We start from the raw sequence: 17,985 nt of genomic DNA, 5'->3' as shown, positions 1-17,985 counted from the left end.
CTCCATCCCTCTGCCCTGACCTTCACCTACGTTGACGTAACTCCTACGCAATGCAACGAGACGCGCCAGAATTTTGTGATACACGCGTCCAGCCGCCTATGAACTTGCCTAATTCTTTAAGACCAGCGAAAGAGGAGAGGGCTCATTAAAAACTCTACCCGCTAACCTTTTTCCACCATGCACCGGGATAAAAACTTGTGAGATATTCTTTATGCTGAGTTTTGGGTCTGCTGGCTTGGAAAATGCATTTGAGAGCTGGGACGCACAGATATTATTAGGGAAAGTACAAGTCATCTTCCTCTTCAAATTAGACCTCAAATAGTATTTTAAAATGAAAACATTGAATTGATAGTTACCTGAATGCCTGTCGTTATGAGCTAAATATGCTTTAAAGCCTCTTCATCAACAAGTAATCTATGAAAAGCTTCTTCCAAAGACCACAAACTGAATTATGTAAATTTTCAGAGGGATTAATTTTACATCATTGTAGGGAGAGCATACTCTGAGGCTCGTATTAAGCACTTTTAAACCTCATTAGAGGCATAACAGATCACCACAGTGACCTACAGTAATAGTTCTGTACTGCATTAAGATGCATAGAAATGCTAATCAAGACACTTTCAAGGATAGATGTTAAGTTTATAGGTCGACGTATGAACCATAACTGAATTAACAGTAAAAAAGAAAGTGTCCTCTGGCACTACTTCTAGTGGATTCATATGGAAGATTAAATTAGAAATCCCTGATTAGCTCAATGTCATGAATATGTTTGCACATTTAAAAGGTTGTGCCATTAGAGAACACTGCTGAACCAATTACATGTTTTAAAGATTAACGCACGCTTATCTGGAGTTTACTTTTTCACAGCAGTTCTTGCTGGGCTCAAGTTTACTTTGCTCTTAACCAGGCAATCCACCAGCTGTAGTTGCAGTCCTGCGCTCACAATCATCCTTGAGCAGCAGTGTGTCTCAGGAGCGACCATAAATGACTCAGCTGCTCATGTAACACTCCAGGAGTGACTTTGCTAACAGTATAGTCTTTTACCATACGGCACCACATCCCTTTCCTCCATAGCGAGGTGTGTTATTATCTATACCTTCCCTTGGAAGCACCATACGGCTGGCCTGAGCTTGAAGGAAGCTAACTCTCATTTGGTATTGGCCCAGGCACAGGGTTGACTTAAAAATTAACACGTGCCAGGTAAACGTCTTTTCAAAAAAAAAAAAAAAAAAAAAGAAAGGGGGGGAGGGGGTGAAGGGGAAAATTTGGACTTCAAAGATAAACGAATTTTGAGCAAGTATGAACATTAGAACAGCTCTATTAACATCAAAATTCTCAAGTACATTTATTTCATTTTTAGACAAAATTGACTGTCCACACACACACACACACTAGTTCCAGTGATGTTTCTAAAATGTAAAATCTGGAACGAGGAATAAGAAAAGCAATAACCCAAAATTTTTATAACCCTGACGGTTTCTGAAAGGTGCAATCACAAACCTATAGTGTCAGGAATGGCCTAACTACGAACTCTGTTGCCAAATGAAGAGTTTTCCCCCTCCCCCAAGCTTGCTATTGTTATTTTTAGCTATATATTAAAAGCCCAATGGCAACATGTGATCAAAAGAATGAATGGCTTTTTTTTTTTTTTAAACTTGTCTGAAATCAAGATTTAAGTGTTGCAGCAAGTGGTGTGGGGAGAGGGATATTGTTTTCCCCGATCAAAATCATGACTTTTACTAGTTAATAACATTGCAGGCAGTATTGAAAATTCTTGCAATAGGTAGTCAATAATCCTGGATTGTGACAAAATTGAAAGGTGAACAAAACAAAACGGCAGGAGGTATGACATGAGAAAAAAAACAGTAGCCCTGAATACACCTATGGTAGCAAGATTGAAAGAAATGGCAAATTTGAGAACTAACATATCCGTTGACATGTAGTAAGGGATCTAAAAGAAAAATCCTTCTAACTAAACCAAACTTAAAACTAACCCTCCAATAGATCAAGAACCGGAAATCCTCAAGAGGTATTTTACATAGAAACAGCAGTGCTTAAAACATCAATAACGATACTTGAAGTGGGGAACTACCTTTTGCACGCACAGGGATTTCACTATAAGGAATATCTGATAATGGCTCTAAACCTCTGACCTTCAAACACTCTCAAGATATCCTGGTATCTAGAGCTTCTGTCAGAAAGGTGCTGCTCACTAACCAGAATCTAAACTCTGATTCAAGGCTGTCTTGCCTACAAGGCCATTGAGAAAATTAGAGTTTAGAAGCTTCCTAATGATCCTTTTTTGTAATGATCTGTGTTTACTGGTTTTGGGTTGTTATAACTTCTGTACCAGATTGCTCATTATTTTTATGTTAAAGTTTCTAACCCTGATGTTGTTGTGTTCATCCACAGGCACCAACTGGGGAAAGCGTCCTGTTAGTAAATGCGTTCCCCCGATGTACACTCCTGGTGTATACAGCAGACAAGGCCAGCAAATGTACACGCCATCAAAAACTGTTATGTTACCTTAGGTGCCTGCAAGACTCTAATATTAGACGGTAGCATCACGTACCAAATCTAAATTAGAAGTCTGCCACATCCTTAGTATTTACCTGCTTATTAAACTAAGCTTATATTTTCACACTTTAATAGGAATAGTACTAGCAGAAACAAGAAACTTCCAGACTATCAATTTTATAAAATAATAATAGTAAGAGAATCCTTACTATACAGGATGGTAAGATTATACAGCAGGATAAAAATTAAAAGGTGTTCCAGATCAGTAAAACACAGTTATGACCCCACACTTCTAGTAACTGGTGACCCTACCAGAAAATATTTTGCAATTTTGCCTGAATAAGTACTGCAAATGGTTTCTTATGCAAGAACAGGGCTCTCTAGACCAAGGTTTTGTTGACCGAATAGTCCTCTGAAACCAACGCAAAGCAGTTAAGCCCAGGATGAAGGCATGAAGGCCTATCCTGCATAGTCTCATGCAGAGCTCGTGTGGGTACATAACGCCAGCCCTGCCAGGGGCAACGATCCATTACAATTTATGTACGCTGTTCTCTGTGACACAGCTGGAGAGGCCACGGGGCCACAGTATACGCTTCAGTGAATTAAGTTACTTCTGTAACAGGACACCATGAAGTCTACTCATTATTCCCATAAAATTGGCCCAGTGTAGGGTAAAAAGGAAATATTGTCTATATATTACACAGGTAAGAGACTTAAATACTTTATAAATGGTGGAAAGAAAAAGATCACGCAGAAATGAAATCTGAACTTTCTGTAAAGAAGCTTTCATGGTCCTGATTTTAAACCTCGCTCCACTTGGTATTATTGCAATCAGTACTCAGATCCAATTCAAAAGCATTAAATAGACGTGAGCGTGCTTCAAATCCTTGCTTAGAAGGCTAAAACATATGGCAAAGTTAAGCACTTTCGCCAACATATTTTTATATTATTAGGTGTAAACTAATATGTACGTGGCTGTGTAGGCAGGTATGAGCTGGGTGCTGTGCTTGTACATGGAGGGTAACTGCCCGTGGGAGTCAGTAGATTATTCTCAGCTTCCCACAGAGAGACACCAAGAGCGCTGAAATCAGCAAAATGAGTATCAAAGCCTGTGGAGCTGACGAGGGGGGTTTTCAGGTGATCACGTACTATGCATATAAAACCTAGTAATACAACTGTAAAGCATAACAGGATTAAATTTCATATATTAAATATCTAAAAAACCTTAAATATTACAGGTTGGGGTGCAGTGGCAAACAAAGCATCAGCATTGCCATGTTTCATTCCAATACTTTTCTTCAACTTCAGACTCAGCATGATGGAAAAGTTTATGCTCTACTAGTTTTATAATGAGATGCTTCAAGATGCATCATCAGGTGCCTGGTATGCAGTTAACATCAGCCTATAAAACCCTGGCTTGCCTGAGGATGACGCTTCTAGAAACAACAGAATTCAGCTGAAGTAACCACTCTGTTGTACCATAAAGTCTTTCTCTTCCAGAAATCAAGTATTAATCATCTTCTCAGAATCTGACCTCTTTGTAGCCATACATAAAAATAATGGGGAACCTGGTACAGAAAGTATAACAACCCACAAAACAGAAGCACATCAAATAAGTAGTCACATCTGAAAAATTTAGACTCAGATAAGAAATAACGTGCCACAAAGGTTAAACTTCTATTCAGTAATTTTCAAAAAAGTTAAATAGAAAATCTACCAATTCAGAAATACTTAAAAAGAATTGATGTAGTTTTAACCATTTGAAAGACTTTAATATTAACGTGCTAAATCTCCCTCCAAAAACTTACACTGGGGTACGCTTACGTACCTTTCAAATTCCCATATAACAGCAGCAAAAACCAGCAAGGGTATGATAGGAAGTAAAACAGCTGAAAGGCAGAACAGGGAATACAGGGAAACAAAACACTTGGCTATGTAAATACCAGGCTCCTTAATGTAGCATTCAGGGCTGGTCTCCACATTTGTCACACTCCCAACTGTGATGCTGTATATTTTAAGAACAACCTGGAGACTGAGCAAAGCACAAAACAGTTAACATTCATACACATCTGTTGACAAGTTCTTCACAATTTGCTACATCTCCTTATTCTGTGGTGGTTTTGCAGGCAGAGGGGTCACTTTAGAGGAAATAACATTCATTCTGTAAACTTTACACCAGCCCTCCAAACCACAGACCTCATTTTTAGTTCTCCCTTGCACTATACAGACAGGGAATCTGAAACACGGGGAGGCTCCGTGCCAGGATGCAAACCCACTCCTTCTGAGCTGGCTTTAATCACTTCGCCTTACTCCTACTCTGTCATGTTTAGGTCAGCAAGTTTCCTCAAAGCTAGAATCTGAGTATATATGCACACATATACCGTGGATAATTCGGGTGTGCTGCTTCCTGAATAATTCAGATAAAGTATGATGCGCTGCTCCTCCTGAAAGGCCCACTTGCTTTCCTATTTTGGCAAGCTTCACCCAAAGAAGTGCTACTGACGAGTAGCCAAGCTCCTGCCTCTATTTATAATGCAGTTGGCTTGCATAAGAAGTGGATCCTCTTTACAAACTATTTTGTAGTACTCAAGCTTGCAGTCCTGCTGCACAAAAAAACTAAGTGACTCTCATTGAGCACAACCGCAAAGTCAGGCCAGAAGTATTTTCTGCAAAAGACAGACTCGTTTAAAAGCTTTCTCCCTTTAAAAAAAAAAAAAAAAAAAAAAAGGCTCTTACATACAGCTAAAGCAGGAAGCCGAGTCTCATGCGCTAAAAAGATAACGTTTTAGATGTTACAGAAAGAGCAATATTTTCCACTTTAAGCCCTCCTGCATGATCTTATAGGATTTGCACCTTAGAGCAAGATGTCATTATCTTAAACGACTGTTCTCTGTTTTGTTTTTTCAAGCACAGCTACACTTGCTTGTGCGGGAACTGATATCCTAAACCACTCAGATCCCCATGAAAATACCATGACAGTGACCGCAGCTTGGTATTTACTTCTATCGCCGCAAGCGGTAGCACTCCATATACACGCTATCTTCTCTTTCTAATCTCCGTGCCAGCAGTAACGAATGTTTCCCTCGGACTACTGAAGCCATCCGTAACCCTGCATGCTGGAACAGAGCCGAGGCCAGCCCTACAGAGCTTTGTGCGCACGACAATCGGCTCGTGCGGATCCACTCGAAGGTCTGAGGCATCCGTCTGTATGTCGGTCAGGCATCAACTTTCAGCACAGGGTATAACTCGAATTTATGTGCTGTTTTATTTCTACGCTTCCACCGAGCAGCCTTCAAGGAAGCAAGCGGTTCCTCTCTAGTAAATACAGCTGGTAAATACGTACTACTCTGACTTCTCTTTTTATTTAAAAATTTGACCGTAACTTGGGAGCAAGATGTAAGCGCCATCAAACCAAAGCAAGAAATGAGCTATGAGAAGACATTAAAAATATGTTTCAGTGACTTAGCATTACATGTCTAGTCTTTTACTGCTCTGTTACTACATATTTATTCCAGTTTAGAAATACTCCAGAACCCACAGACCACTAACTATTCCCAAAGATCTCGGGACATTTCTTTTTTTACTGAACATAACAGGAAACCCGTGTCAGCGTCATAGACTACATGAAATATATTTAACATCAGCATTTTAAAAAAGAAAATAAATATTTATTAGCCTGGCTAGGAAAAACAAAGTTGTGAACAATCTGAAAGGCAGTCACTGCTATGCCCCAGAGGATAATATTCCTACTTCCCACAACATGTTTGAGATGCATCGCAGATCTCCAAACTGCACTGCGCAGTTCTACACGTTCTTGCCAAGAAGAATAATGAAATAAAATACGCTCCTAGGCATTTTAACTGAACAAAGCTGCTTGTTGAGGTTTATCAACATGCAAAAACTAACTGTATGACTGAAATGCACTTTACTGAATGGCAAGGGGAAAAAAAACCCACAATGTCAGGAATGATGGAGTAGGGGAAAAGTCATAGTTTTGTTTGGTATTGGTTTTATCATATCTAATAGCTTCTACAAGTCTTTTCACATGGCCTTAGAAGAAGGATCACCTCTCATGTTTGCATTTCAAATTAATTTAAACCTTCAGAAAAGCGCCAAATGCCTTGGACTGTAGAATCCTACTTATCCTCAACAGTTCCAGAGAGGCAAAACAAGAAAAGCCTTACCCTATTACTCTTCCAAATTTCCGAAACAGATCATTTGTAAAGGTTTATCTAATCGAGATGAGATAAAATGAAAAGCCCTCTCTCCTCCCCCTTTCTTTTTAAAGGAAATTATTGATTCCGTGAGAAAGCAACCAGATTTGACTGAAATGAAGACAACTCACTATTATGATTAACTTATAAAGTCAGGAAACGTGGTTTAACATCGTGCTCCAAAGCACTATGCAGAATTTCAAAATGGAATAAAGACGCCAAAGGCCTATTTAAAAAAAAAAAAAATTGTTCTTTTTGCAGTGGTTCAGCTGAAATATTTTACCTCTCTTATGGAGAAGTCAAACTGAAGAGAATTGTCATGCATCCAGACAATCCCTAATTGCTCCCTAATTTGTGACATTTTTCAGAACCTCTGAACAGAAGCCTAGAAGTTTAAAACGTGCTCGAAATGCACTTACTATATGTCACCTACCCCATCCGCACAGTCTGCGCGGTATGACAGGTTTTGAAGTACGCATCACAGTTTTTGCGCACTTGGCTTTAGCAATTTAAAACAGGCGGAAGAACAGCAAATCTGTGTTTACGTACTTCAGCTGAAGTCCAAGTATAACGTTTCACTTGAGGCAGGTGGAAGGAGACCTAGAGGGTCTGTTAGCTGCAGTTTCTTCTTCTGCCCTGGACAGACACTGGCCAGAGAGCAGAGGAAATCCCAGCAGCACCATGCACTCCAGAGGAGAACCAACTAATCGGCTTACTACTGCAAGGGAGGTGGAGGAATAAGGAGTTGATTTTGCTTATGAGGGGGATGGCTTTAAGTAGGCTTCACTTCAAACAGCAGGACATAAAACTGTTCTTTTCAAGCAGTATCTGAGCTGCAGAGAAGCACAGATGAGGAAGCACAGCTACAGATGCTGATAAGTTTTGTGCTGGGAAAGCACGACTGTTTGGAATGAAGCCTGGCTGTTTTTTTCCAAGCCCTGAAAACATGCAAAGATACAAGAGTTAAGACCTAAGGTTAGACTCTAATTTGGGCTAGAATCAGTCCTTGGGGGCAGTCTGCATGCACTTTTTTTTTTTTGCATAAGCGTTGTTCCAATTTATTTGGAATTCAAGTTATTGCACATGCTCGTGATATACCTTTTTGTGTCAGAACACAACATGACAGACTACAACGTCATATTTATACAGAACAGAAAAGCACAGATGAGAAATACATTACTTGCTTTATTATGCCTACTGCCTTAAGGTAGTTGTTGGGCTACCCTCAAACACTACATTATTTATGACCCATCCAAGACTTCCTGTAGCTCTGGTCCTTTTATCCAGCGTTTCCTTTATAGTCTCTAAAGATACATCAGAACAATACAGAAAGTGAAGGTAGATGATGCCACAATTTATGTATATGACAAATTCTTATCTTTTTTTCTCCCCGTCTCTGAACTTGAAAGAATAGCTGAAACCACAAAGAACACAAAAGCAGGTGGCAGAGCAGAGCTGGTGTCATGAGGGGACTGTGCCAACACGCAGCAAATTCTGCATGACCTACAGGCTAAACAGCGACCTCGACCTCAGCGATCAGCCTCCAAAAAATCACTGCAGAATTCACCACGTTACCTCGGAGAACCTGAGGACAACCAGTGAGTTCCAGGCAAACCAGGAAAATGGATGGAAAAAATGCAAAGAAGGGTGATCTGTATACATCAAATGCATCACCCCTAGTAAATACACCAACCCCTAGTAAAGGTGTAAGGCAGTCAGTCACGCTACTATTCTGCAGAGGTTGTTCAGAAATTAAATTTTTTGCAGTGCTCGAGTTTATGAACACTAACTTCAAAGATTTCAGTCTGAGATTTTTATCAACCCTAAAAATCAGACTCTCCTCAGCACTAAGACATGCATAAGCTGGCCAAACTTTTTAGGAGAAAAAAAAAAAAAAAAAAAAACAGTCTTCCGAAGGAGCTACCTCCTCATTTAAAAAATGGGAAAGAAAAATATGCAAATAGATCCTCATCCCCAGAAGAGGAGGCCTGATTTTGTGTGCACAGGCTAAAACATTCAAGCTCCTCTCTTTAGATCAAATAGCCTTATTTTCTGCTCTTGCATCACCTATAACCACTCTTAAATGAGCATGCTATCATCTCACATTTATCACTTCACACTTCATTTTGCCCTTCTGAAAATACCATCTTCAGTGATGTGCCTTCTATTCCGCAAATAATGAGGTGGTTTTCAGGAACTGCACAAGAAAAAATTAATAAATTCCTCCTATGAATACAGTCGAGAAAAAGCTAAATATCAGCAGTTAGAGAAGAATTTTAATGTTTTCATTATTTCTTCTACTTGAGACTCAGTGAAAAATTATCACGGACTAGATTTTCAAAATCAAAATTTAAAGATAGCTTCACAAGCCTAAAATAAGAAGCTTTCCTTTTCAAAAAACATGCTGAGTCTGTCACTCAGAGGAAAAAAAAAAAAAAAAAGAAATGAAACCCTAAGACCTCAACTTTCATTTTGAATTACAGAAAGCTTAATTCAGACACTAGTTAAACAAATAAAAAAAGAAAAAGCAAGTCTCTATAGTCCATATAGGCTGTAGATAATGAGGCTGTTCACAGAACAATCCTGTATTTATTGTAAGCTTTGAGTCAAAACACAGCGTGGATGCTAAAGGCTTTGCAGCTTCTCATGCCATGAATGAAATCCTGACCCACACAGACTTACAGAAAATGTTGTTTTGGTCTCTCCGAGACTCGTTTCCTTGATAAAACTGGGTGAACATATCCTTCTCATGGAAAACAGCATCACCTCTTCCCTCTGCAATCACAACGCACTCAAGTCTACCTAAAAACCAAACTCTGCATCTCCCATCTCCTGCAGAACCCTTCAAAACCCAGAGCCCATTTTTTTATCACGTTTGTTATTCCTCGTCGAAATACAGCTGATAGGGCAACTCAACCTGTGCAAATTTTAATACGAACTGAGACAATGCTGTACGTACGTACTTTATACGCTGAGAATTTGCTATGATTTAGCCCATGCTCCTGTGATACGTAAAAATCTAAGCACAAAAAGGAAACAAAAGAAACCTGAATGTACAGGTCATTGACATTTTGCTTCAAACGTTTCTAACTTGCGTTCTTCAACAAGCAGCTTTACAGAACGTTATTCTATTTATGCTTTTATAGCATAAAAGCCTCCTTCAGATAGCTAAAGATTTTGTACTGCTGCTCCCTTTCTCAGAACAAGCTCTCTTATGGCCTTGTTTTACTACAGCATATTTATCTAACAGACAATTATCGCACATCCGGAACAGACAAACGGTTTTGACTTTTAGCCCATACAGTGATTACAAAGCAAGGACCTGAGTTACCAGGAGGCTGCCGCCGGCTCTTACCTCTGCCCCTCTACCTCTCATAGGTCTTATCACAGCTTCACTTTATCTGCAAAATGCTCCATTATTTCTGCTCTGCTCTGGGCCAGTCTAGTCCCCACTAACTCATGGTTACAGCAGAATTAACAGCTGCAGATTACATACAGAAGAGCTAAACCATACCGAGGTCGGTACCTTGGAGCTTTTTACTTTCCCGGCTAATTTGGATTAGTTTTGAAACACAGTAACTTGGATCACTCCTTACAAGATTTCTAAAAAAAATACAAAATGCGTTGAGTAAGTCTTTGCTTTACTGGAGGAAGCTATGATTACGCAACTATCTTCACTAAAAAGACTCAATTACGGTATAATTATACTTAGGATACCAGTTCAGGTTAAAAAAAAAAAAAAAACAACAACAACAAAAACCAACAACTTTCCCCAAAACAGACTTACTCATGTTTCAGGAAAACATACAGTCTAGGCCAACATAATAAGAAAGTGAAAAAAGCAGATCAGACCTTAACCCCCTTCCCAAAAGAAAAGGTAATCCAAGGCAATTGTCAAACAGGATTGATCTGGTGTAGCCTTAAAGTCCATTTTATAGAATAAATCCAGTATTTCATGACAAAAATGAGTTGCAGTTGGGCTTGAAAATATCACCCAAAAGGGCTTTTCTTGGTGGCTGCAAGGAGGGTATGTCAGCTATATTTATAATCTCCAACTTTCAGCTTGGAAAAAAAAAAAAAAATCTGTTCCTGTGGTTGTGAAGAAAGTCTGCCAAATATAAAATAGACATGAGATGACAGCATTGTCTCACAGACAGACTCCATGCATCCTACATAATTCTCAAGTGACAACAACAGAAAACTAACAAATCTCTGGCTGCTCTTCAGAAGCTGCTAGCCAGCACTAAAGCAGGCAGCCACCCATGTCCACTGCAGCTGGCGGTACTTTGCAAAGGCAGGAGGGGCAGCAAAGGCGGCAATACCTCTGACGAAAGAAGAGTCAAAAGCCTCTCTTCCCACCCTTATCAGTCAAAAAGGGCCAAAAGTTTTATCTCGCCTTGTATTTAAAGAGCAAAGGAAAGAAATACCTCCCCTCCGCAATAAAAGCATGTTCGCATCCACTCTCACACCGACAGCTGAGCTCTGGGTTTGGATACCGTGACAAAGCTTGCTCGAGAACATAAGTCGCTTCACTGACTCCTACTTCTCAGCTCCGTCTACAACCTCCAGGCTTTCGAATGAAATCCAAAAATCTTTTCCTATCACCTCAATCTCATGTTTTTCTTCAGTTATGATAAATTAACATTAGAAATATTATCTTCCTGCCTGATCTTATCAGAATGCATATTGCATTGGCTTTTTAACTGTTATGTGCCACATTAAAATATATCATCAATCCTTGCAAATTTTCTTCTTTCTTCTGAAAGTAACAGCCATTCCAGGGTAATGCTGAGAGCACGTGCATCCTAGACACCATACAATGTGTCAAGTGGGCAAAGCAACAGGCTTGAAGCCAAAAATTTTAGTTCTCAGCTACACTACTGCTTCAATTACTGCACTCGCACTAACCTCTCAGAAGTCAGTTATTATCATCTTACCGTACTAATTTCTACCTACCATTAAAATTATGGCTAGCTAGCTCTGTTGTAACTTAAAGACTACACTATCTCTTGAACATCCTTCTTCTATTCCAGAGTGACTTAGTCTGTGCTGAACTTAATAATACCAATACTGATAACACCGTGGATACGCAGTCAGTCACCTTATGCTGGTCTGAAGCCAGTACAACCGCTGAAAAGGCTGTCCCCACTCTTCCCCTTCTTGGCCACTCATTCCTACCTTGTGCCAACACAGGCAATATTAAGGCTGCACAGTAAAACAAACTGGGGAAGTGAACTAGTTTGGAACCAGTCTAGAAAAGGAGGGAAAAAGTGAGTTTTTAACTCCAGTCAGTTCCCCGATCCTGTCCGCCACGCAGCTGCCCAAATGGTTGTGCTGACATGCAGACGAAGCAGGGAAGAAGCAGCGAGGCACTGAGGCTGGGAAGAGGACAGGTTCACTTCGCTCAGTAGCCACGCCAACTTCTGTTGGCTAGAAGACACTATGCCCCAAGACTGAAAATGAGGTCATCTTAAAACAACAGCTGTGAGAAATAACCTTCTAAGTTGATACGCACTACGAAGCTCACATAACCAATATGAATCAGCACCATGCAGCTGAAGATCTTGAAAGAGTGCAAGAACAGCATGTGTTGTATAACAAACAATTAAGAGCTGTAAAGACTTTCAGAGCTAGCAACCTGCGGCCTGATTTCATCCACTCAGAACTAGGGTTAAGCACAAATCAACACCTAGAGACCTGTTCAGACTTAGCCAACCAAGTCTCTCCAATTGCCAACAAAACTTAGGAGAGGAAAAAAAAAAATTTGCCTTCTTTTCCTTCTGACACCTTAAAAACATTGCCCATAGTCAGATACTTGGGAATCACACAGCTGGCTGTGCATCTACTATCCTTAATTCGGTTCTCTAGCTGACGATCCTGTGCTAAGTGACCTTCATGCTAAGCCCTTCTATTCTCTATTAATGATCATACGGTTAAAAAAAAAAAAATCTTTCCAGGTAAAATTTAGACTGCATTGTCAGAACAGGTGAGGCGTTTATAGCAGAGAATTTGCTCATACTAATAACTTCCTTCAATAAACCTTTATCTATAACATCCATCTGATTTAACTCCATGTATATAATGACATTTTCCTCCACGGGGAAAGAGGGGAAGACATACGCAAAAAAGGTTTAATCAGAAACAGCATCCCAAACATAAATGTGAATATGAAAAATAGTATACAGACTAAGACATCAGCATGAAATTGTCTTTCAAGTGATGGTACCAGACCAGAAATACATTTGATTTAACATTTACTGCCAACAGTTCCCTTCAGGGCATATGGTCAGACTCATACAGGGACATTTTGGCTCCTCCCTTGACAGACATGATCCCCTTCATTTCACGCTCTTTCTGCACGTTGTCTCCCGGCCCTTAATTCCCTTTTCTTGGCAGAGCACAACAGTGGCAGCACTTGCCAATGAGTTAAATGTAGTTACGTCCATTTGGGGTACCTCTCATGCTATTTTTAATGATGGCTCAAAGCCACAGCTACGTATATAAGCTAAACCCCTCCAGAGTTATAATCTCTGGCAGCATATTTGCTCAAATACAAGTTAACGTACTAAAGACTTTTCTGTCTTTCGTTAATACTTCCTAGCCCCTTCACAGAAAACAAAACCAAACCAAACCAAACCCAACCCCACCATTCAGTGAATTTAGTAAATCAGCTAAGCGGTTCCCATGAATTCCAGTGTTTATCGTTACATGTATTCTTCCTCTTTGCGCGTCCATGAAAACACAAGGGAAGGTGTCTCAACTTACTCCACTGAAGTAATCCTTTTGAAAGCCCTTTTTCTTGCTGTCAACACACTAAATCAATCATCAAATCTACTTGTCAAACCTCCATCTCTCCCACTGCCTACAGAGGGAGGAGAAAGAAGTCTGCTATACATTTGATGCACGAGCCAAAGCCTGTGGGAGAACCAGAAAAATACTGCCTTACTGCTAAGGCTTTTTTTCCATTTGGCACTCAATCAACAATGTCTCCACCCAAACCTATGGTTGGCTGTAACGTTACTGAGTGTGCCTGAGCACAGCCAGGTGTCCTTAGCATGACCTGTGAGCAAAACAGGCCCATCGGCTGCAAGTAATGGTTTCTGCACCACCAGCGGTTTGCAGAGCATTGGCTGAAGGCATTATCCTGGCTACTCAGTTCCTACCCAAGAGTCGTTATCACAGTTAAGGGCTGTTGAACACAAATTTTGTGTGTTGCTCACAAAGCAAATCGCGTGCTTTCCACAGGGCCGCCACAGGATGGGAAGCGGTCCAGAGGAGAGGCAAAGGAAGGGGCTCTGGCTCCCAGCACACGCAGGGGCTGCGACGCCTGGCCTGGTGGGCACGTGCGCCCTGCACCCTGGGCGGCCACCTAGGATGGTGATGGGGGGGGGGGGGTTGCACAGAGACCCACAGCCACGCAGGCGCCCCACAGCCACTGGCGACAGGGGTCTGCACAGCATCCCATGTCCAGCCAGGAGGAAGGGTGTGCACAGAGCACCCCACAGCCGCTGGGGCACCCCATGGCCTCCCGGGACAGGGGATGCACAGCACCCCACCACGGCCCACGCGGGCACCCCACAGCCAGCCGCGACAGGGGGCTGCCGAGCATCCCACGGCCTCCCGGGCACCCCAAAACCACTGGGGACGAGGTGGCCACGTAACACCCCACAGCCACCCAGGACGGGGCGGGGGGGGGCGCCCACCGCTCCCGCGCAACCGAGCCCCTTGCGCAAGCTGCCAGAGGGGGCAGCTTCTGGGGCGCTGCCCTCCGGCCGGGGGCGAGGGGAGGCCGCTTGCCTGGTTGGGGTCGGTGGCGCGGAAGACGTGGCAGGCCATCTGGGACTCGGGGTTGTCGGGCTGCGCCTTGATCAGGTAGGCGAAGTAGGTGAGGTCGTGGCTGTTGTGGATGAAGCGGGCGATGTGCTGCGCCTTGTGCTCGAAGATGAAGACGGCGGGCGCGGGGCTGGCGGGGCGGCCGGTGCCGCTGGCGGAGGAGGCGCCGGCGGAGCGGCCGGGGCTGGCGGGGCCGGCGGGGACGCAGCGCAGCGTGGGCGAGCCCAGGAGCAGCAGCACTTCGCGGGCCGCCACGGCGCTGGCCAAGGCGCCGCCGGGCTCCTGCCGCTGGCTGCGCCGGCGGATCTCGGCCATCAGCCAGGGCAGCATGGGCAGCGTGGTGCGCCGGTCCAGGCACGACGAGCCCACGTACCACAGCCTGAAGCGCTTCTCCGCCGGCGGCGCCGGCTCCGGCTCCGGCTCCAAGGGGTGCGAGAGCGGCTCGTCCCGAGCCTGCGGCTCCATGGCGGCGCGGCCGGTGCCGCAGCGCCGCTGCCCGCGCAGCGCTGTGCGCGGCGGGGCCGCGCTGCCCAGCCGCCGCCGCCGCCCTAGGTGCGCATCGCCCCGCCGAGCCGCCGCTTCCCTGCCCGTCCGCAGGAGGCGGGACGGGGAGGGCTCAAGGGGGAGGCCCCCGCCGCCTCCGCAACGCCCCGGGGAGGAGCGCAGGAGCGGCGCCCGCCACGCCGGGCGCGCAACCCCGCGCAGCCCCTGCGCGCCCGCCCGCTGGAAGCTGAGCGTTGTTGCGGCTTCGAGAGGTGCCGCAGGCAGCCCCTTTCCCTTCCCTCAGCGAGCGAGCCAGAGCCGCCCTGCTAAATGCCAGCTAGGCACTCAGAGGTTACATTAAGCACTGCTCCACCACGGAGGCGGATTTTAATATTCTTAAATACGACCTTTTTTTTTTTTTCCCCCTCTCCTAGGTTTCTCTTTCCTGTGGGAGCTCTTACGGTTTGTTTGCGTTGTTTTTCTCGCTATCGCGATAACATCCTTTTTGACACTGTAAAACCTGCCACCTGCTGTAAACGTTAGTAACTGGTCTGCTTCAGCTGAAAAAGTCGCCGGACAAGGCTTTTCCAATCTAACAGCCTCCCTGTCTATTTAGTAATTTTAAAAGGTAGTGACTGTGGCTGTGTTGCCTGTAGCAGCAGCAGCGATGATTCCCAGTAACGTGGTATTACAGCAACCATCTTACCCCTGTCTAGTTCCTCTAGAATAAAATCTGTGGCCTGAACTGAAGAGCTACTCTGTCATTTAGAGCCTGTATACTAAATTATTTGGGTAGAGCAGGATCATGTAACACAGCAGGTCACATAACCCACAGCAGTCAGAAGTGACACAAAAGTTGTTGCGCTAGCAGGATTTTAGTAGCATTACACGCAATTATCCGGATTGCTAGAACGAAACATTCTGCAGTTTCTGGCCAGTTTGCCGCTATTTATTTAGTAAATCCATTTTGGTTTTGGGATAATTGGTTGCACTTTTCACTTTTAATATCCTGACCTATAACTCAAAAAAGACCTCATACCTCTTCCCATAGCCCTTCTAAAAGGAGGTTTTTATAACAGCGCAGCTAATGGAAAAAGTCTCTAGTACACAGGACACCAGCTGAACACACACTAAAATGGTGCAAGTTTAGGCAAGCAAGAATAGAACTGCTTTCCCAAGTTGACTATTTTCTCGCATATGAGCATCTGAACCGCAGTGTTGCATAGTAGATTTTACAACTGAGGTAGTTAAAATAATAATTCCCAAATTTTTTGGATCACAGGCCTCTCAGTCCTAAAAATATCTTGTCCATCAGTCTACACACTTGTCATTAACCTTTTAGTCGAGACTGTTATTAAGATTATGTACTTCCATGAAACAGCTGCAGACACAGCTCCAGTCCCGTGGGCTGACAGACTGGGAACCACCAAGATGCTCTACCACCACCAGGAAGGCTGAATTGCTATAGCTGTTCATGAACACCATCTCTGAGAAAATTAATTCCCTTTGTATTATGTTTGTATGAGACCTACCAAAACCAGGCTTTTGGGTGCTGTGGCAATACAAATAACTAATAGCAAGCAAGAAAGGTGAAGACAATTGTGTAGGGTTTTTTTTTTCCTTTTTTTTTCCTTTTCCTTTCCTTTTTTTGGCTTAAAAAAGACTGAAATTCTTTTTGGTAATCACAGATCCATTCATGTTCTCACATTGTTCAAATGAAAGGGGAAGTTTTCACTTGGAGACGCTACAGAGCTTGTTTTTTTTTTTTTTTTTTTTTTTTTTTTTAAATCTCCCAAGGACACACTTCGATTTTTACAAATTATTCAGTCAGATTTAACTGTGAGGAACAAAATGTGAAGAATGACTCTGAAATTCTTAAATTGTCACCATTATGCCAGTTAATGTAAAGCTGCTCAGTTTTCTCTTTCACTTGAGTGATTTGCTTAATATGATGCAAGATCTGGTTATTTTGATCTACCTGATTTATTGCTTAGTTTAAAAAAGAATTTGTATAAAGAACTAAATTAATCTATTATAAACTCTGCCACTAGTATTTTTAACTGCCTTTAAAATAAAATTCTCAAATGTTAATCCAAACAGTTTTCAGGCTGTCTTTTCTTCTCACATCTCTCTGAATCAATTCCTCATAGTAATCCTTCTTAGCTGTCCATTAACTTTATCCATTTACTTCATCATTTCGTTATCCCTTAATCTGCCTATCACTTTTTATCCCCCCGTCTTGTTGACACTGTTTCATTAGTAACTCAGTCCTTTAGTTATATGACTTTGGTTGTTGAACTTTTTCCCTTTTTCTCGTTTCTTTGCAGTCAAAACACCTCATGCACCTTGAAGGTAAGCTTCGTAATTTATCATATATTGAATTATATTCCTTCACTCATGACCAAGGCTTCTCACCTTTTATATTCCTCATGTAATTTCCCCCCTAATATTTATAATGGTAACAAAACTATCACCCTCCAATACTTCCAACACCACAGTCAGGAATTAGTCCAAATGCTGTATAATCCTTATAGTTCAGTCAATGGGAGTCCAGACGCTCCGGGACGGAGAAGAAAACAACTTCCCATAGCCCATGCTGATTTATCCATACAGCTCTGAAAATACTTTTCAGCTCTGGACGTAAGAGCAGTTTCTCCCCATGTCATCCCAAGTGGAAAAAACCACCTATACAAGAGACATCACAGATAAAGCCCCTGCTGAGAGGCCAGAAGTATGTTTCTAATTCCTTTTTTATTTTTGGCCAAGTTTCTTGAAACAAGTTGTAACATTCAAAGTAAAAACAACATTGGAAGATCTAAAGTTTGGAAAAAGTATACTGTGTTCAGCATTTTCCAAACAACGTGCTACAAATATATCTGTAGTTTGTCAGACTGACCAAATAACCAGTCTGATTTTTTTGAACTGTTGGTAAGTTAAC

The 17,985-nt window shown here is 42.5% G+C and overlaps 1 protein-coding gene across 1 annotated transcript in view; it reads right to left on the bottom strand.

Moving 5' to 3' along the window:
* The window catches only part of TBC1D4 (TBC1 domain family member 4), a 109,325-nt gene extending 94,256 nt beyond the window's left edge, over positions 1–15,069 (bottom strand). Inside the window, exon 1 of the mRNA XM_068929634.1 lies at positions 14,529–15,069. Within this exon, the coding sequence (XP_068785735.1) occupies positions 14,529–15,029 (501 nt within the window). The 5' untranslated portion in view covers positions 15,030–15,069. The remainder of the gene's footprint in view (positions 1–14,528) is intronic.
* Between the last annotated feature and the right edge of the window lie 2,916 nt (positions 15,070–17,985).

The sequence above is a fragment of the Struthio camelus genome, chromosome 1, assembly GCF_040807025.1.
Source record: "Struthio camelus isolate bStrCam1 chromosome 1, bStrCam1.hap1, whole genome shotgun sequence".
NCBI lineage: Eukaryota > Metazoa > Chordata > Aves > Struthioniformes > Struthionidae > Struthio > Struthio camelus.
This window is presented reverse-complemented; position numbering and strand designations above follow the sequence as displayed.